A 21,498-nucleotide genomic window follows, 5' to 3' on the forward strand; every position below is an offset into this window, starting at 1 on the left:
CTGGTGGGTCTCTCGGGCCGGGTCTGTGTGACGTGCTGACACCCGAACATGGAGGCTGGAGACCAGGAGAAGAGAGAGACTTCGGAGAGAAGAAAAATAATTGGAACCCCCCCAGGCAGCAGCAGCAGGTACTAGTACTGTACAGCACTTGTCACCACGGTATTGATCATCATGCTGATGTTACTGCATTTTTGGGTGCTGGTTAGGTTGCATTTATGGGTGCTGATGTTACTGTATTTATTGGTGCTGGTTAGGCCGCATTTATGGGTGCTGATGTTACTGCATTTATGGGTGCTGATGTTACTGTATTTGTGGGTGCTGGTTAGGCCGCATTTATGGGTGCTGTTGTTACAGCACTTATGGTTATGGGTGCTGATGTTACTGCATTTATGGGTGCTAGTGAGGCCGCATTTATGGGTGCATTTTTTGGGTGCTGGTGAGGCCGCATTTATGGGTGCTGATGTTACTGTATTTTTGGGTGCTGGTTAGGCTGCATTTATGGGTGCTGATGTTACTGTATTTATGGGTGCTGATGTTACAGCATTTATGGGTGCTGATGTTACTGCATTTATGGGTGCTGGTGAGGCCGCATTTATGGGTGCATTTTTGGGTGCTGGTGAGGCCGCATTTATGGGTGCTGATGTTACTGCATTTATGGGTACTGATGTTACTGTATTTATGGTTGCTAATGTTACTGTATTTATGGGTGCTAATGTTACTGTGTTAAGGTTATCTGAAAGATAGGTTTCAAATGTTTTGACGGGCGCAGTTTCAGTTCTTGTAATAGGCGCTATTTTCACTAGATATGCCTCTGTGTGAAGGGGAGATCGAGACCAGGGCTCCTAGTTCTAGAATCTTATCCCATTGCTCCATGTCTCTCTCCCACCCCGCTTTGCTCTTAAGCAGTTCCACTCCACTCATAATTCTATCCCCCAAGCTAGCATATAGCTTGGAGATTAAGCCTTTAGTTGAAACTGGTTTAATTATTTTTGTAAGTACCGGAATCTGGGTCCATTCAATGGTTTGAGACCTGAATTGGGCTTGAATGGAGTGCCTAATCTGGAGATATTTATAAAACGTATTGTTAGAAATATTAAATTCCCGTCTTAGATTTGAGAATGGTTTCATGAGGTTACCCAATAACTCAAACATAGGGGGAGATTTAATAAAACCGGTGCACTCACAATCTGGTGAAGTGGTGCATGGTAGCCAATCGGCGTCTAACTTCAGCTTATTCAATTAGGCTTTGACAATAAAACCTGGAAGCTGATTGGTTTCTATGCGGAGTTGCACCAGATTTTGCACTATCCAACATTAGTAAATAACCCCCATAGTTTTTTTAACTAGGTGTAAACTCAGACTCAGACTCAAAAATCCCATATAATTTTCAACATGTTATTATCATTTGAGAGGTATATTTTAATTTTAATTGCTAGCTTTCATGAAAATAAGATTGTTAAACTGTTATAAAGGTCCTTGTATGGCAGTCACTCCTTAGTGTTAAGGAATGTGTCAATGCTCTTCCCTTGTCTCCCGCAAATCCTGTAAATCGACCTGTTATATGCTCTTCAAAACTAAACTTTAAGCTTCTGTACTGACACTCATTGCTCAGGTATATTCCACACTTGTCACCGTTTAAAGTGGACCTTCTATGAAAACACACACTTTGGCCCTGGCTTATGATGCTCTTGGGAGGAGAGGGTGATGTCACTGTGCTTCACTACTACCTCCTGGCATGAATGCGCTCCCGATATCCTCCAAAAATGCACTTCAGCCCATTGCAGGGGCATATTCTAGTGGGGTTTTGAGTGTTCAGCTATCCCAGGAGGCAGTGATGAGGCACAGTGATGCCATCCATGCCTCCCAGAAGCAGTTGGAGCTAGGGCTGAGGCAAGTAATTCTTCTTTTTTTTTCTAAGCAAAAGCTTCATTTTGAAATTGCCTTTGCGGGCAAATTGGCTTTGCAACATGAGAAGATTTCAATACAGTGGACCTTCCATTTAAATGGAAGGTCTGCTTTTAAAAAAAATCTGTGAAGAAATAAATAATTTCTTCACAGAAATAATTTCTTCAAAGCTCTCCTTGGTGGACACTCATGCGGGTACTCTCCCGAGTCCTGCATCTGTGTCCATTCACACAGAATGAAGGCCCTGCTATCAATCTATCCAATCAGGACACGAGACACCAGCTAGAGCTGGTATACTCGTTCCCAGTCTGAGGATGACAGCGTTCAGGTAAGTAAAATGGGGGGCTGGGGGGCTGCAGCACCACAGAAGGTTTTTCACCTTAATGCATAGAGTGCATTAAGGTGAAAACCCCTTTAAAATCAATTGTATAGATGTGTCGGCGTACAGAGTAGCCGCCAGAGCTCCAGTCCTTCCCAGCTTACAGAAAGATCAAAAATGTCAGGACAAAATTCCTACTCACTCCCAGCATCAGACTCCTCCCTTACATGTTTCATCCATTCTGACTTCATCAAGGGGGAAGAGGAGGAGGTCTGTTTTATTTTATTTGCTTAAACAGTTTTTGAAAGTACCTTGATTTTTGTGTCAAATAAATGTAAGTGCACTGCACCTGTTTGGAAGATCTTTGGAAGTAATATAAGCTGTGTTTGCTTAATCTTGTAGTGAGATAGGCATGCACTTCTGGTAAGTGTGTTTTCCTGTATTAGTGGTGGTGGTCACCTTGGATCAAGGATTTTTCTACACTTGGAACGATAATAATGGTGATGGGAATTTTATAGTCATTACACAGTTGGATTGCTTCATTTGAACTTATTTCATTTGAAAATAATATTAGTTTAAAAATATTTTCATGTATTGTTTGGTATTCTTATTTGATTAGAGTGCTCAAGTGTCAGATGCTGTTTACTCTTAGCCCCCTATTACTATGTGTAGACAAAAGAGGCATATCACATAATTTGCAGCAATTCTTCAAGTACAACTCTAACAGGTCACAATGATATCCCATAACATGGGTACTGTATGTTATGTGATATTTGTACTCCCAATAGCATACAAAAGGCAATGGCAATTGCAAACTCAATATAGAAGTCCATTCCTGGCTATGTGACTGTCTAGTGATAAAATGCCAAATGGCAAAAGTTTGTTAAAATGCAGAGATAGTAAGATCTTGCTTGGAGGTTGTCTGCCTCCTGTAAAAAAAACAAACAAAGAACAAACAAACCCCCCCCCCCCCAAAAAAAAACAGAAGGATCACATCCTCCCTAACTAACTATTCACAATACATTACATTAGGACCCACTTCTCCCAGTCTATGAGTCTCTGCATTCATCTCCCACAGGCTTTCTTCTTGGAATACACACCTCCAACACAACTTGCTTTTCATTGTCTTTCCAGTGTAGAGGCACACACTGGACCAAAATGCATCAACTGGGCCCACAACCAAAATATCCTAGCAGCGAATCTCCAGGTATCAGAAGGGAGTCGGGACCTCTTCTGTCTCAATCTATTAGTGTCTTGGGTCTGGTACTTGATTACTTTGATACCCCACAGATCTCTATAAAATACAGTTCTTTTACTCTAGTTAATAGGGGTTGTTTCATTCCCAAAGATGTTATAGTAACTGTACTCAAACATGGAAAAGTCAGGACTGTAAATTTCCAAAAGTTGTCTGTACAATTTGGGAGGCAGTGTTTCCAAGTATTGTTTAGTGATTTCCTCATTAGTACGACTATCATTTGAATGATGCTTCATAGTGGGGTATTTCAGATCCTTTGGTGCCCCAATAGTCTTCAAAACAAAATCAGCATCCCGAGTAATGCTTTCAATCTTCCCAATAATGTCATACTGAATGTTGCATGGATCACACAGATGAAACATTGGCTTCCAGTGAGTGTCTCTGTAATAAGGATTCTCTTGGAGTATAAAGCGGACAAATTCTGGAAAAGTAATATATTCTCTAGAATTGACATTAATTGCAAGTCTTCTTCTTATTAAATTAGCATAAAAGTTACTGTAGTACTTATCATCATCATGTAGAAACTTATCTCTGTAGGCTGAAACTATCCTCTCGAAAGGATCTCTAACAAACATGATTTTGGTGTAATTGGCAAGAAACGCTTTTTGCTTCGATGCGGAATAAGAGCTTAATTTCCGCAGTGAAGATGAATTATGAACCTCATAATGTTTAAGCTCACTTGCTGAAAGCTGCAGAGACGGATTGAGTGAAAGAATGATCCTCTTCCAGTTGGAACAGCCCACCTTTGGAACCTCACAATAGATAAATCTATGGCTGTGTTCAACATACAACTGTGCACTAAGTTTTTTATCCAGTTTAAAGGAACTGTTGGTGAAATTATTCCTTTCGCAAACAAACTTCACAACAGATTGTCTGTGTCTGTAAATCACTTCCAATGGTGTCGGGTCTACAAAAGAAAAACATAACTTATCAGAAATTATACATTGTGAAACACATATTTAATTTGTAGATTTTTTTATGGAAACATAGTGAACACACACCTGGTAGATAAACCATGCAACAGTTATCGTCAGCATCATTTGTTTAGCCGCAGCTTACTCTAGCTGGAAAAGGTCAATAATTTCAAACTACTTTACGTTTAATGCTGAGCTCCAGCCAGATATAAAAGACATATATGGACGCGACACTGCTCAATAACCCTTTTAACTGCCACCGATGTATGTCATAATGTTGGTGGGGGTGCTTTACACACACTCCCCCTGTGGCTAGGGCAGAAGCTAATGGAGCATGATCTGCACTTCATTAGCTTTAGTGGATTGTAGGGTTGAGATCAGGGGTTCAATGGACCACTGGTGTCTCATTAAAGAGAACATATCAAAGAAAAAATGCTATCACACAGGGGGCTATTGATCTGCAATAAAGTGAAAAAAAGTGAAAAAAATTACACCCAAGCACCTAAATCCCCAAAACTTTTGAGCTTGCCCCTCCACGATGTACATGCACATATGTATGTAAATGTACATCCTGGGGATGTCTATGTAGAAAAAGTAATTTTGTTACACATGTTACATATTGGCAAACACCCCAGTGTGAGAGCAATAATCTCACAGTAATAAGCCTTCGACTCGAACATTGACTGTTCATTTGTTCGTAGAACGAACGAACAAATGGGGTGCTCCCGGGAAGTTTGCCTGCTTCAGTGTGCCCCATAATGCATTGCGAGATTGCAGTGCATTGACGACTTCTGATTGGCCAACGCATGCACATGACCTGTATGCTTTGGCCAATTACAGCGTGATGTGCTGTAAGAGCCATGATTGGCCAAAGGCAGGGTGCCTTTGGCCAATCCTGGCTCAGGGGCTAAGTCCACGCTCCACACTATATAAGGCTGCTTACACAGCGGTCGTATATAGTGTTTATGAATGGAGATTAGGCAAGGTATTTAATGTAGTGTGCGGTCAGTCAGCTTGGTGTATATAACACAGTGTAATGCAGAGTATATATGACAGTGTAGTGTAGAGTATATAACAGTGTAGGGCAGAGTATATATGACAGTGTAGTGTAGAGTATATAACAGTATACTGCAGAGTATATAGTACAGTGTAGGGCAGAGCATATAACAGTGTACTGCGGTGCATATAGTACACTGTAGGGCAGAGTATATAACACAGCGTACTGCAGAGTATATAGCACAGTGTAGGGCAGAGTATATAGCACAGTTTAGTGCGGAGTATATAGTACAGTGTGGGGCAGAGTATATAACACAGCATGCTGCAGAGTATATAGCACAGTGTAGGGCAGAGTGTATAGCACAGTGTAGGGCAGAGTGTATAGCACAGTGTAGGGCAGAGTATTTAGCACAGTGTACTGTGGAGTATATAGTACCGTGTACTGCAGAGTATATAGCACATTGTACTGCGGAGTATATAGTACAGTGTAGGGCAGAGTATATAGCACAGTGTAGGGCAGAGTATATAGCACAGTGTAGGGCAAAGTATATAGCACAGTGTAGGGCAGAGTATATAGCACAGTGTAGGGCAGAGTATATAACACAGTGTAGGGCAGAGTATATAACACAGTGTAGGGCAGAGTATATAGCACAGTGTAGGGCAGAGTATATAGCACAGTGTAGGGCAGAGTATATAACACAGTGTAGGGCAGAGTATATAACACAGTGTAGTGCGGTGTTTATAACACAGTGTTGTGTAATGTGAATAACACAGTTGTGGTGCTAATGAAGTGTTGGTGTGTACAACACTTCTGTGTCACCACTGATCCCATTTTTTTTTCTTTTACTTTTTTTTGCAGTATCAGGTTCTGTTGATAAATTATTAGTACTCGCCCTTCTGTGTAGCAGGTGTTATTCCTTCTGCATCAGCACAGCAGTGGCATACTTTTTTTTTTTTCTTGATTTCTTTTTTGTTTTTTGGTGGAGCAGCAGCATTAACAATATTTAAAGCATTATTGCTGTCCCCCCTTCTGCATTGCAGGTGTTCCTCTTTCCCTTTTTTTTTGGGTGGGAGGGGCTTTTTGATTTTTTGTAAATTTATTTTATTTTAGGTATTTTTTCCAGCAGCAGTAAATAAAAATCTGCACAATTGCTGCACCCTTATTTTCTTTATTTAAAAAAAATGATAACAGAACGGTTTATGGTGCACTAAGCACAAAAGTATTGTACCCAAGCACCATATTTCCATCCCACACTCTATAATAAAAAGTTATAAAAATCCACCCAAAAAATCCTCATCATGTCCGAAAGGCCAACAAGGAGAGGCAGACGCTCACAGGCCACTAAAAAAGGACAAGCAGCCTCTGTGTCTACAGTGAGAAGTAGTAGTCGTGGACATGGTGCATCCTCTGCAAGCGGGGCACGCTTCTTCTTTTTTTCCGGTGCTGGCCATGTTATTGAGTCACAACATGCAGAAGAGGCACAATTTTTCTGCACCTGTTTGACAGGTGCATGTAATTTCATTTTTTTTTTCATTTTAAACAGCAAGGCCCATTCCTGCGCCCAGCAAGAGTAACTGTCAGTTGTTACAGTGTTCAGGCTCCACCAAAATTAAATTGTAAATTAAAAAAAAAATAGGGAAAAAATGGCGTGGGGGGACCCTTTGGGTCTGGTATGGATTTTAACCAATTCCCTACCAGTGCATTGTAAAATGACACCACTCCCTCCCTCCTGCAGCCCATCAGAGTACCCGAGTACCTGTTTCCAGCCCATTAGACTACCCGAGTACCTATCTGCAGCCCATCAGAGTACCCAAGTACCTGTTTCCAGCCCATTAGACTACCCGAGTACCTATCTGCAGCCCATCAGATTACCCGAGTACCTATCTGCAGCCCATGCCTCATAGAATATACATTGGGGTGTTCCCAAATGTCTTTCCAAAATGGGGTCATTTTGTGGGCAATTCCTCTGTCCTGGTGCTCCGGGACCTTCAAAAGTGTAATAGGTAGGAATGAAATTAGATGTGTAATTTATGCTCCTAGAACGCCTGATGGTACTCCCTGCATGTTGGGCCTCTCTATGTGGCCAGACTGTGTAAAAGTCTCACACATGTGGTATCGCCATACTCGGGACGAGTAGCAGAATGTGTTTTGAGGTGTAATTGGAAGTATACATATGCTTTATGTGAGAAATAACTTGTTAATATGACAATTTTGTGGAAAAAAATACAACCTCAAAAAACTCACTATGCCTCTTACTAAATACCGTGGACTGTCTACTTTCCAAAAAAGGGGTCATTTGGGAGCAAGATATGTAGCAGTATCAATTTTGGCCCAAATGTATGGACAAAAATTACTTATTTGTGTAGCAGTACCCCCGTAGGGGCTGCTGAATGTAGTGATCTGCCTTTCACCCTGCCCAGCCAGGCATTCAATTTCTCAAGCATCTAGAGTCATTGAACAGTCCATACACTTGCTGTTTTGTATTTTTATTGAGGGGATTATCTTGTATGAGGTTAGGGAAAATTCTGAGATGCCCAGCGTGAATCAAAGCAATTCGTTTTGGGACAACTATGTACATTTCCTCCTGCACATCACTTCCTCTTTAATCCTCAGGTCTTTCTCCTCCTGCACATCGCTTCCTCTTTAATCCTCAGGCCTTTCTCCTCCTGCACATCGCTTCCTCTTAAATCTTCAGGTACAGCTAGCATGAAGTGCCTAGACCTGATACTGACTCAGCCAGGCCCTAGCAATTGCCTTTTGCAGGCAGAGACCGTGGGCCCCTATAGTATAGAGAAATTTCAGATGCTAGCTGTCCCGCATGCGGCTACTGATCCCAGTAATCCCTTTTCAGGCCATGAGCCATGGCCCTGAGCCATGATTGGCCAAAGGCACCCTGCCTTTGGCCAATCATGGCTCTCACTGTACATCGCACTGTGATTGGCCAAAGCACACAGGTCAGGTGCATGCTTTGGCCAAACAGCAGCCTTCAATGCACTGCTATTTCACAGTGCATCGTCGGCGGGCGAATGTCCCACGAGCGCCCCATATGTTTGTTTGTTCTACAAACAAACGAACACCCGATGTTCGAGTCAAACTTATGTTCTAATTGAAGATCGGGCCCATCTCTAATCCTGTACATAGCACATCCCTGAGCTCTGCATTCTGTACATAGAACACTCCTAAGCCATGCACCCTGTAGATAGCGCACTTCTTAACTGTGCACCCTGTACATAACGCACTCTTTAACTCTGCACCCTGTACATAGCACACTCCTGAGCCATGCAACCTGTACATAGTGCCCTCCTTAGCTCTGCAACCTGTACATAGAACACTCCTGAGCCATGCACCCTGTAAATAGCGCACTTCATAACTCTGCACCCTGTACATAGTGCACTCCTTAACTCTGTATCCTGTACATAGAACACTCCTGAGCCATGCACCCTGTACATAGCATGCCTTAACTCTGCACCCTGTTCATTGTGCACTTCTTAGCTCTGCACCCTGTACATAGTACACTTCTTAGCTCGTAGCCTGTACATAGCGCGCTCCTTAACTCTGCACCCTGTACATAGTGCACTCCTTAAAGAGGTTGTAAACCCTTGTGTTTTTTCTATGCATTAAGGTGAAAAAACTCCAGGCAGTGACCGGCCCCCCAGCCCCCCCGTTTTACTTACCTGAGCCCCTTCATTCACTCGGTGGAGTCGCGCACTCCCTCTCTGCACAGGGTCCCGGCTCTTGATTGGATAGATTGATAGCAGCACAACCATTGACTCCCGCTGCTGTCAATCAAATCCAATGATGTGGGCGCCGGGGGGGCAGGCCCGAGTCCGGCATTCATGTCTATGGACACAAATGCTGGACTTGGGAGCATGCCCGCAAGGTAACCCCCTGGGGAAACGCTTCTCCTAGGGGGTTATCTGATAAGAGGAGAAGCTGTAAGAGCCGCTGAGGGACCACAGAAGTCGAGGATAGGGGCCAATCTGTGCAAAACAAACTGACAGTGGAAGTATGACATGTTTGTTATTAAAAAAAAAAAAGATGAAACCTTACAATCACTTTAACTCTGCACCATGTACATATTGCACTCTTTAACTCTGCCCCCTATACATAGTATACTCCTTATCTCTGCACCCTGTACATAGCACACGCCTGAGCTCTGCATACTTTACACAGAACACTCCTGAGCCATGTACCCCATACTTAGCACCCTCCTTAACTGTGCAACCTGTACATAGCGTACGTCTGAGCCCTGCACCTTGTACATAGCGCACTTCTTAACTCTGCACCCTGTATATAGTGCACTCCTTAACTCTGCACCCTGTACATTGCGCAACTCCTGAGTCTTGCATCCTGTACATATAACACTCCTGAGCCACCTGAGCCAGGAACCTGTACATAACGCCCTCCTTACTCTGCAACATGTACATAACGTACTCCTGAGCCCTGTGTCCTGTACATAGCACACTCCTGAGCCCTGTACCTTGTACGTAGCACACTTTTTAACTCTGCACCCTGTACACAACACACTCCTTAACTCTGTTTACATGTGTGTATATATAGATATATATATATATCTATATATACACACCCACACATACCTTTGTCAGCTTTCTGTAGCTGTCTTATTTTTGCTCGTGAGCTCTTCCACCCACTTTTGTCCTGGTGAAGATGACACTAGGTTACACACAATCTTCTCTATTAAAAAATGCTTAATTGGTGTTAGTGGGTGTATTGAGGAGATTTACTTTCTGCCCTGTTAATAGGGGGAGAATCACCCTAAAAAAGGGACACAGACAGAAATAAAAACTCAATGGAATTTCGACCTATATATGTATGGGGGATGAAATTACCCAGATTCAGGAACACCATACTTACTTTTGCCAAAAACCTTGGCTGCCACAGGTACCCCTGACATTATTGATTGCTATAAGTTCATAATATTGGACCAACAGAAATATTGGCGGTCCCCCACTCAAGATAAACATTGGATAAAAATAGAACAAACAACGTTAGGTCTTGAACCCCGGGATTTTTGGGATAAATTCTCTTGGGATATAAATCTGGAACATCCCAATGTTCGACAATTAGGCTTCATTCATGACCGTAAAAAAAACGCATATACAAATGTTTTATAATTACAGATCTGAACACAGCTGCATTGTTTTAAATGGAGCTATTCACTTTCATAGGATTTTTATTGAAAAATTTAAGTACAAAACATAACGTAATAGGACTGTTTGTAATTGCCAAAAAGGTGTTAGACAGCTGGAATGTAGCTGCTAAGGATGTGATAACATCCAACAGTAGAAGTAGCATATTAATAAACAAAACCTGTAGCCTGTAAGTTAGAGTAGGTATCAATGGGCCAGGTAACTTTGTTGCACGCCGTGAAACATTAAGCAGATCAAAACATCAAGTCTGAATAAAAAAAAAGAGAAGGGTGTCCACAGTAGGAAGGTGGGGTGAAGGGGAAGGGAGTGAGTGCCAGGGATGCCCATGACCAGCATCCAAATGCTGGACTATTATAATGATGTATAGCTTTCCGTGGACAGTAATGGATGGGCATATTGTATCCACGGGGTCCAAATCTGGCTGAATTCGTTTTGCATGTCCAGCAGGATACTGGTCAGTTTCTTGTTAACAAAGAAACTGTTGATCCGCTGATGAGCTCCATCGAAGGAAACAAATTCCAGGCTTTGGCAATAGTCTGTTTTGCTGCTAACAAAATGTAAGTCACCAATTTAAATTGGGTTTTAGTAAACTCAGGGGGGTTTAAGGTGTAATAAGACATACCAAGGGTCTTTGGGGTAAGGGTGATTGAACAAAGAATGTATGAGCTTCAAGACCTTGGTCCAAAACCGTAATGGAACATGTCCACCAGGTAAAATGAAACTTTTCACACAGGTGCGTAAACATGAGCTGCTTTCACAGCCATAACACAAAATCCAAAAATCTGCATCCAAGAAGATGTGATTTATGCTCTTACTCATTTCAATGCATGTAATCACATTTGTACGTGTGTAAATTAGTTCTAAACAAAAGGGAAAAATACATTATCATAAAAACAAATTATGTACGCATTCACATCTTTCTTACAGTAGACCTCTCTCTCCACGTTTGGGTCTAGATACCCTCAGTAAGCTGTATGATGGGGACTCACTTAGGACTTTGAAGATTTACAACAAACCTACCATATTTTCAACAAAGACTTGCACAAATACCACTGCATTAGAATGGTCGACTAAGAAACCTAAGGTAGCCTTTCTCCACTATTATACTGGAACATTGAAATGTATAAAAGGAATTGCCCTATTGTATAGTTAATTTACCCAACCTGCAAGATTGCGTAAAAACATTAACAATAATACAAATTAGAAAAAAACATAGCTCTGACTTTTTTTGGAAACGCTTTGGTAATAGGCTGCAAGTTGACCTCCCCCTAGTCTCCAGAAAAAATTCCACAAATTGTACTATACAACTCAGATTATCCTGATTTCTTCTTGACTCTTCCCCATTATTCTTAAGAGAATGCAACCACAAGGGAAGTCTTTTTCACATCTTTTGAACAAGCTGCAAATTCATACTCTTTTGGAATTACATCTTCTGTTTATTACTTCCTGTTACTCAAATTAATACTTAACCGTATCTATCACTAGCTTTGCCACATTTGGGCATTGAATAATGGTCACATGGATACAGGACCTTCCCTACACATGCCTTATAGTGGCGGCGAGGAAAGTAATAGCCAGTTCTCAAAATGCATGTTCCAGATAAGTGCCTATATACGCTAGGCTACATGTATAGCTAATAATTGATAGTAAGTGGTTCTTGATTTTTCTCTAGTTTCTGCATATTTAACCGGCATCGCATTAATGTAGAACAACAACTGCAATATTGTTTTAATTGGTTAAATTTACATACTTTGCTAAAATCAGAGCTACTGTCCTGTTTCCTGAAGTTTGACATGTGTTATGAAAGGTCATTCACAACTATAATGACACAGCAAAAGGAACAGAACAGATACAACTCAAGTCCAGATATTAATTTTCTACATCACTTTGTAAAATTAATGTAAGCATGTAAGCAATGTTGCCCTTTGAGCCAATGTCCTTTTTCTTTTTTTTTAATGATGAGGGAGAAAGAATGTAGAGTTCTCAATGTGAAATATTATTAAGCATTTGGACTGAATCAGGAAAATGTATTTTTTTTTATAATTAGCCAGTACTACTTACAAATAAAACTGGAGAATTCGGTCCATTGAATGTGTAGAATAAGGACACATGAAACAGAGAAGATGGCACATAGAAATAACTTTTTAAGAGTCACTCTTCCCATGTTAGGTTGGTGCACAGGTATTAGTTCTTCAGCACAAAAAAATCTGGAAATACAAATAAAAATGAATTATTGAGTGTAATTTTAATTTTCAGTAGACACTATCACAATTTTTCTTGCCATTAGCAAAGAAGAGGTATTCAAAATATTAAATGTGCACTTTGTGGAGTAAAGCTGGATAATTCATTCTGGAAGAGGGATCACAAGATTTATTGGTTTGTAGACACTGGTCATCACCTATAGATTGGTCTGTGTACGGGTAATTTGCACTTGATGTGTTGTTTATTTATTATTTGCACTTTTGTTTAATGGAATGTCGATTTATTATATGTACGTTAATTAAATTAAATGCCAATTTGTTATGGCTCGTAGATTGGCCTGTTTGTGGGCAATTAGTATTTTCCACATTTCATACAATGTGTATTTACTTTATTTGGGTCATTTTGATCAATTACACACTGTATGGGTTTAGAACTATTCTTTTTGTATTTTTGTCTTTTAAATTTGGTATCACAAATATAGGTGTAGGCTGCTTTACCCGTTTATTGTAACACTGAGCCCAAGTGCAGATTTTTCTTATCACATATTTCAAAATATTACTGAGTCTTAATGGTTAGGAGGATGATAATGAAGGCAGTTTCTGAAGGCATAATTAATTACATCAAATACTCCTTTTGACCATTCATGCTGAAGGTTAAATACTTTGGCAGGTGTTTTGTACACACACTAGTGTGGAATTATGGATTGAAGTTGCTCACGGCAAAACATGCAATGCGCATATGAGTGCCATTCATCCTAAGTGACACCCCACACACAGTGTGACAAAACACTCAATAATTGCTGTAAAATGTGCCTGTAAAAACGAGCCTAGCACAAAATTTGGTCCCGGTTTTTATTTTGGCCATGACAAATGTGCATAGCCTATTTAAGTGCATGGGCTGCCCCATGCGCAACACACTGAATCTCGTGAAAATCACCCACACAAAATCCTGATAATTGTGAACAGGGCTGAAAAGCTGATGGACACTTGCATTATTTAACATAAATTAAAGTGGTTTATGTGTGTTAATACACTATTGCGAGTATCATTTACATGCAAATAATAATGAAGACTAGTGAGAGGATGAAGAAGATGAAGACAGTTTTCTGAGAGCAAATTAATTACATTTAAAGCATTTTAGACATTTTAGATTGAAGGTCAAATATTTCTGATGCCCATGGATTGCTGTAGGCACTAGATTTTTGCTCCCCAATGGAGAAATGTTTATCCCGAATTTTCATGCGGATTGTAATACACAGGGGATTGTATATCTTATGTCCTGTAGATGCTGCGCCTTTTATGTGGAGAAAACAGCCAGGCATTTTCGTTCTAGAATCAAAGATTACGTGTACTACTCAGCTAACAAGGAAAATGCTAACTGCCATGAATAGACACTTGGACCTCTATCATTAATTTGATGTATCCCTGGCTGTGATCCCCAAGGATCCTAGAGGCGGTGAATGTGATATATACATTCACTGTAAGGCTACTATCTGGATTGAGCGCCTCAATGCTACCCATGCCTCAGGCATTAATGAGGCCCAAACTTATAAACTGCATCTTAGTGGCGGTGAATCCATAAGGGCACACGGGCGCCTCCCCCTCTCTCCAGCCACCCCCTCTATCACCAATAGATAGATTCATGCATTGCATGAATCTATCCATGGCTGCCGCTGCCAGCCCCTATTCTGGCGCCCAGCCCCTTTTCGGGCATGGGGCGCCTGAATTACAGCCGCAGGGGTTTTTTGTTATGCACCTGATTAGAGCCATAGGCTCAAACAGACGTCAAAAAAGGTAAACAGCGAGCGCCATGCTTGGCGCTCGCAGTTCACCCAGCTGTGTTGGAAAAGCTAATGAATATTCACTTTCCTAACACTGAACTGCCTCTCCGCCAATCAGGTGCTCGGGTCTGTTACATGTCACTTGATTGGCTGAAACGACAGGCGCTGTGATTGGACGCCTATCAGGCGTCCAATCATAGGAGAGGACGGGAGAAGACATCAAGGACAAGGAGGAGCAGAGGAACATGGAGGACACTGCTCGTTGCCGTCACCCGCGGCCCCACCAAGACAGGTTAACTGCCGGGCAGACGGCGGGCAGGGGGGCACAGTGGAAGCATTCGATTGGCACAGTGGGAGCATTTGATGGCATAGTGGGAGCATTTAATGTGGCACAGTGGGAGCATGTGATGGCACAGTGGGAGCATTTAATATGGCACAGTGGAAGCATTTGATGATACAGTGGCAGCGTTTGATGAGCACAGTGGCTGTGTTTGATGGGCACAGTGGCTGCATTTGATGGGCACAGTGGCTGCATTTTATGGGCACAGTGGCAGCGTTTAATGGGCACAGTGGCGGCGTTTGATGGGCACAGCACTGCATTTGGGGGGTTCAGAATTTTTCAGCTTGTTTGCACCCCCCCCAAATTTCTTATTCTCAAAGAATTCTTATTATCAATCGCAGTTACCAGGTTTTTTCAACCTAACCACCATGCTGATATTTGGCATATTTCTTGTTCTTACTACAACCCTCAAAATTGGCAATAATTATTGCCTTTGTATCATGCCTTCAATTGTTCATATCTCTTGTTTCTTTAAATCATGCTATCTGATTATAGCAGAGAATGTCTTTTGACATCTAGATTGCAACTTTTATATTGGATAGTTTTTGGTGTGCTTGTTTATTATGCTTTATGTTTCAATGATTGCTATCATGTTATTACAAATGTTTTCTAATTTGGCTCTTTGTTTCCCCCTCTCTTTGGTGGCTGTATCTTGGTGACTCCAATGGCGGGTACTGGCTATATTCCAGCACTATGCGGCCGCCCAGCACCACATCCTGCATGTTTTCACTGTGCAGTATGTGGCGCGGGGAGGATCATTCACCCATCCACCCACCCATCCATCCCTCCACCCACCGACCCATCTATCCATCCATCCACCCACCTATCCATCCACCTATCCATCCATCCATCCACCTATCCATCCATCCCTCCACCCACCGACTCATCTATCCATCCATCCATCCACCTATCCATCCATCCACCTATCCATCCATCCATCCATCCATCCACCTATCCACCCATCCATCCACCTATCCATCCACCTATCCATCCATCCACCTATCCATCCACCCACCCACATACTCACCTACCTGTCCATCCATCCATCCCTGCACACCCCTTCCTGCTGGTTGTGTATATCCTGACTATCCCTCCTCTTTTCTATATGAAAGCAATTTATTTCTTGATATTGTGCTAAAGCTGACCTTAATCTGTCCAGTCCCCTTTTTCAGCAGACCATACACAATACAGTCTGTGCAATCTCCTATAGATCTGCCAACTACTATGTAGTCCAAGAGCCTGCCCTGGGGGTGGGGGTGCAAGTGAGGGGGCCAGGTCTGTTTTCTGCCCCCCTCCCCTAAATTTTGACCACCAGCCGCCACTGAGGCTGGTGATTGGTATATGCACAGTGGTACTTACAGAACTTGTCGAGACATGCCGCTCGGCACTGACTATGCCCAAACAACTGGGAGCAGATGGTAGCAAGCATTTACTGTGGTTGCCATGAGCAATGCCAAAGTCTGTAATACACATCACACTGTGTTTAGCAGGGTTAGGACAGTCCTAAACGTCAATTTATTCTCAAAGTGATTCTCTTGCGCTCGAGTGGAAGGGCTGGGGATGTGTAGTACAGACAACTCCTTTCTATGCCAACAGCCTTGCTGCCCTCCTTAGGACAATGGGTATCCTTAGAGCTGTAAAATAATAGCAAAAGAAGGATGAACCGACCCAGCGCATTTTTTTCTTATTCTAAATAAAAATGACAATGGTTGCACACACAAACAAATGTGCTATATAGGCAAATCACAGCAAAAACAGATGAGACCAGTCGACCTCAGGTCAGATGTGAAGAACCGGTATTGCCGGAAGACCAGGCAGTGTTTGGAATGGAGAGGCGACCCCAGGTCACGGTGAGGTCACATTAGCACCTTCAGCCTGGTTTTTGCAAAGACAGGCATGATGATTGCACACCTGTGGGCTGGGTTTATATTCCCCTCAGGGCTCACACTTGGGAACAGCCCCACCCTACAGGCAGGTGGCCTGGTGTAGGAGTTGGGAGGGCTTTCAGGTGGAGACGGCTCCACGAAAGAGAGACAGGCGGTCTCTAGGAGTCTGAGTGTGTATGTCTGCAGGAGGCAGATGTGGCCAAGCAGCACGCAGCTGAGCAAGTAAACTCCAGGAGGGAGTTTGACTAAGTAAGAATGAGTGAGCCAGGAGGCTGAAGTTTTCTGTTATACAATGATGGTGGAACCCCCTGCGAAGGAAGACTTTCTGTGAAGTTTGTTTTGTTTAACCACTTCAATACCAGGCACTTAGACACCTTCCCGCCCAGACCAATTTTCAGCTTTCAGCGCTGTCGCAATTTCAATGACAATTGCGCGGTCATGCTACACTGTACCCAAACTAAATTTTTATCATTTTGTTCCCACAAATAGAGCTTTCTTATGGGTGGCACTGATGGGTACTTATGGGTGGCACTGATAGGTGCCACTGATGGGCACTGATAGGTGGGCACTGATGGGCACAGATGGGCACTGACAGGTGGCACTGATGGGCAATGACAGGTGGCACTGCTGACACTGATTGGTGGCACTGATAAAATTTATTGGTGGCATTGCTGGGCATAACTAAAACATAATGGTGCCAATCAGTGCCCATATGTGGGCACTGATTGGCACAGATTGGGCACATGTGGATGGCCATGGGGTACATACCTGGCCATCCACATGTTGCCCCTTCCCTGGTGGTCCTAGTGGCGATCCCTGGTGGTCCAGTGTGGTGATCTGAGGGGGGGCTGCGATGATAAACAATCAGCGCAGACCCCCCCCCCCTGTCAGGAGAACTGCCGATCGGCTCTCATCTACTCGCGTCTGTCAGACGCAAGTGAGAAAAAGCCGATCAACGGCTCTTCCTATTGACATCGTGATCAGCCGTGATTGGACACGGCTGATCACGTGGTAAAAAGCCTCCACCGGAGGCTCTTTACCAAGATCAGTGGAGCAGTGTGTCAGGCTGACACACCGCTCCACCGATCGCCGCGATGCTCGCCCCTGCGGGCGCGTGGTGGCATGTTATCTTGCTGGACGTCATATGACGCCCAGTCAGGATAACGGAACCACTTCCTGGACGTCAATCCGCTATAGGGCGGGCGGGAAGTGGTTAAATAAAATGAGGCTGCCACGGCCCTTAAAAATACAGTCTGGACTGACCGGTGTTCCTGAAAACGCATTCACTACTTGAGCATAATCACCCCAGATCATTACAATCTGTTTAAAGAAAAAAGGTGGAATAAACCCTATAAAGCTGAACTCCAACTCACCTTTGGGATTGCACAGTTGTACAGGCTGATCTCCTGTACTAAAATTGTAAAATTGTATACTCTGATTTCACTGTAAGCTTCTCACCGTGAGTATTATAGTATATAGAAGCTGCAGCAAGTCAGATAGAGTCTACCTCATATCCTGATTGGAGGACGTCCAGCATCGACTAGTCTTCAAACTTAGGCTCGGTTCACACTAGAACCGGCTGCGGATCGCACAGGAACGCTGTCCGTCCCTGTTCTCCATTTCAGGGACCAATCAGGGCCGAATCTATGCCTGAATGCGGCCCCGAAACAGAGCCAAAGACGCAAAGCGTTTCTGTGCAGTGTGCTCCGCAGCCGCAACGGGGATATGTGAATCGGCTCCACCCACACATCCATTCATCCATCCATCCATCCATCCATCCACACATTCATCCATCCACACATCCATTCATCCAACCATCCACACATCCATTCATCCATCCATCCACACATCCATCCATCCACACATCCATTCATCCATCCACACATCCATTCATCCAACCATCCACACATCCATTCATCCATCCATCCATTCATCCATCCATCCACACATCCATCCATCCACACATCCAACCATCCACACATCCACCCATTCATCCATCCACCCATTCATCCATCCACCCACACATCCATTTATCCATCCATCCACACATCCATCCACCCACACATCCATTCATCCATCCACCCACACATCCATTTATCCATCCACCCACACATCCATTCATCTATCCACACACCCATCCATCCACACATCTATTCAACCCCCACCCATCCATCCACCCAGCCATCCATCCACCCACACATCCATTTATCCATCTATCCACACATCCATCCATCCATCCATCCATCCATCCATCCATCTACCCACACATCCATTAATCTACACATACATCCACCCATCCATCCTCCCATCCATCCATCCATCCATCCACCCATCTATCCACACATCCATCCATCCACCCACCCATCCATCCACTCATCCATCCACACATCCATCCACCCATCCATCCACACATCCATCCATCCATCCATCCATCCATCCACCCATCCACCCATCCATCCACACATCCATCCACCTACACTTCCATCCATCCACACATCCATCCACCCACACATCCATCTATCCATGCACCCACCCACCTATCCACCCCCACCTATTCACCCACCTATCCATCCACCCACCCACCTATCCACCCCCACCTATTCATCCATCCACCTACCTATCCATTCATCTATCCACCCACCTATTCATCCATCCACCCACCTATCCATCCATCCACCTATCCATCCATCCATCCATCCATCCACTTATTCATCCACCCACCTATCATCCATCCACCTATCCATCCATCCATCCACCTATCCATCCATCCATCCATCCATCCATCCATCCATCCATCCATCCACCAACCTATCCATCCATCCACCCACCTACCTGTTCATCCATCCCTGCACACCCCTTCCTGCTGGTTGTGTATATCCTGACTATCCCTCCTCTTTCCTATATGAAAGCAATTCATTTCTTGGTATTGTCCTAAAGCTGACCTTACTCTGTCCAATCCCCTTTTTCAGCAGACCATACACAATACAGTCTGTGCAATCTCCTATAGATCTGCCAACTACTATGTAGTGCAAGAGCCTGCCTTGGGGGTGGGGGTGGGGTGCGAGTGAGGAGGCCGGGTCTGTTTTGCACCCCCCCCCCTAAATTTTGACCACCAGCTGCCACTGCCCTATGGATTAAGACTGGGATGCCATTAAAGTTCATGTGCGTGCAAATACATGCTGATATCTCTAAATACGAAGAACTTAACATCACTCCTGTAGTCAAACAGATGATGGATAGGTTCCATACCTGGTCGTCATTGCCCCTTAATCTAATTGGCCACATAAAATAAATTAAAATAAATATTTTTTATTTTTCTACCAAAATTTCTATATTGTTTTCGAGCTGCCCCAGTTTTTTTCACTAAAAAGTTTTTGGGAAAAATAGACTCCACCCTTTCCTCCTTTGTCTGGAATGGTCACCAACCTTGTATAGCCAGGTCCTCCTTACAGGTGGCAAAGGCTGCGGGTGGCCTGGCTTGCCCAAATTTAAGAAACTATTTCCTTGCTTCCCAACTCACCTATGTCCATGTGTGGTTACACTCTGACCCCCTGACTCCTGCCACGGCACTTTTATTCACCCTCTTTGGACCTCCTACCTCTCTAAGGGATGAACTCCATAGATTGAGGAGATCGGGTGGTTCCAGATTTTCCCCTGTTGAGGTTAGCTTTATGGCCTTAAGGGAGGTGGGGGGAACTCTGACACAGACTCCTCTGTGGCGGAACCCCAACCTCCCTGAGCTCCTCGGTGACCCGCACTCCACATGGTGGAGTCGATTTGTAATTACACACCTAACCCATATAGTTGAGAAGAATACCTTACTATCCTTTGATGGACTTAAATATGGCATGGACAATAAATTCTTTTTCAAATATCTTTTACTAAGACACGCCACCCGGGCACAGTGTGGGGCATTGACCATTTAGCTCACGGAATCATACATTGAAGACCTTCTGTCGTTCCCGGAAATTGCCAAACTGGTGACGACCTTCTATGGTCACCTCCAGCTGGTGGAAGCAGATCCTTTCCAGAACTCTCATCGCAAATGGCTATTGTCTATGCCTGAGCTTTCTGAAGAGGACTGTGAAGAAGCAACCGAGATATGTTTTAAGGATATAATTAGCACTGCTGACCTGCTTAAGTTTATAGACCACCTGCATTACACCCCAGCTAGGCTGGTCAGGATATTGCATGTGCTAGATGTGATATGATTGCTGCTGACTTTTTTCGTATGTTCTGGACATGTTCTGGACTTTCAACCTTCTGGAAGGATTTATTTGCTTTCTTTGACCACAAACTTCACTTACCGATACCTCATACTCCGGAAGTTGGACTTTTAGGAATTCTTAATGACCATGTTCCCTGTACACACACCAGGACTTTGCTATGTATACTGTTTATGCACGTAAACCCATCCTATTGCACTGGAAGGAGGTGGGCCCCCCTTTCAGCCCACGCCTTCTTCCGCATTGTTCATGGGGTCCTCCCCAAATTCAAATTGATATACAAGAGTAGAGCATGCCCTAAAAAATTCACCAAAATATGGCAGCCATGGCTTGATGTCTCGGAGGATTTCTTGGGGCATGTCCTTTCCTCACAGCTCTCCCAGTAGGACCTCCACTAATGTACTCCAACAACACTTTTCGGCAAGATGCCAAAACTAATAATCACAGATTGTCTTATATGAAACATCCAATGTCTGGGGGGAACCTGGACCTCTACTGTTGTT

The 21,498-nt window shown here is 43.5% G+C and overlaps 1 protein-coding gene across 1 annotated transcript; it reads right to left on the reverse strand.

Annotated features, from left to right (window-relative positions):
• Nucleotides 1-3,483: 3,483 nt before the first annotated feature.
• LOC141134041 (carbohydrate sulfotransferase 9-like) lies at nt 3,484-20,809 on the reverse strand. The gene is made up of 3 exons (XM_073623630.1): nt 20,711-20,809; nt 10,136-10,166; nt 3,484-4,386 (listed from the first exon to the last, which is right to left on the reverse strand). The coding sequence occupies exons 1-3, from the start codon at nt 20,807-20,809 to the stop codon at nt 3,542-3,544; spliced, it is 975 nt and encodes a 324-aa protein (XP_073479731.1). The 3' UTR covers nt 3,484-3,541.
• Nucleotides 20,810-21,498: the final 689 nt, after the last annotated feature.

Source organism: Aquarana catesbeiana, linkage group LG03 (assembly GCF_042186555.1).
Source record: "Aquarana catesbeiana isolate 2022-GZ linkage group LG03, ASM4218655v1, whole genome shotgun sequence".
Classification (NCBI taxonomy): Eukaryota; Metazoa; Chordata; class Amphibia; order Anura; family Ranidae; genus Aquarana; species Aquarana catesbeiana.

Coding starts and splice junctions, on each gene's coding strand:
- LOC141134041 (XM_073623630.1), bottom strand. CDS start 20,809: ATGAGAGTTCTGGAAAGGATCTGCTTCCACCAGCTGGAGGTGACCATA. Junction 10,167..20,710: donor AACGACAGAAGGTCTTCAAT/GTATGATTCCGT, acceptor TCCCTTTTTTAG/GGTGATTCTCCCCCTATTAA. Junction 4,387..10,135: donor CCCTATTAACAGGGCAGAAA/GTAAATCTCCTC, acceptor TTTCTTTTGTAG/ACCCGACACCATTGGAAGTG.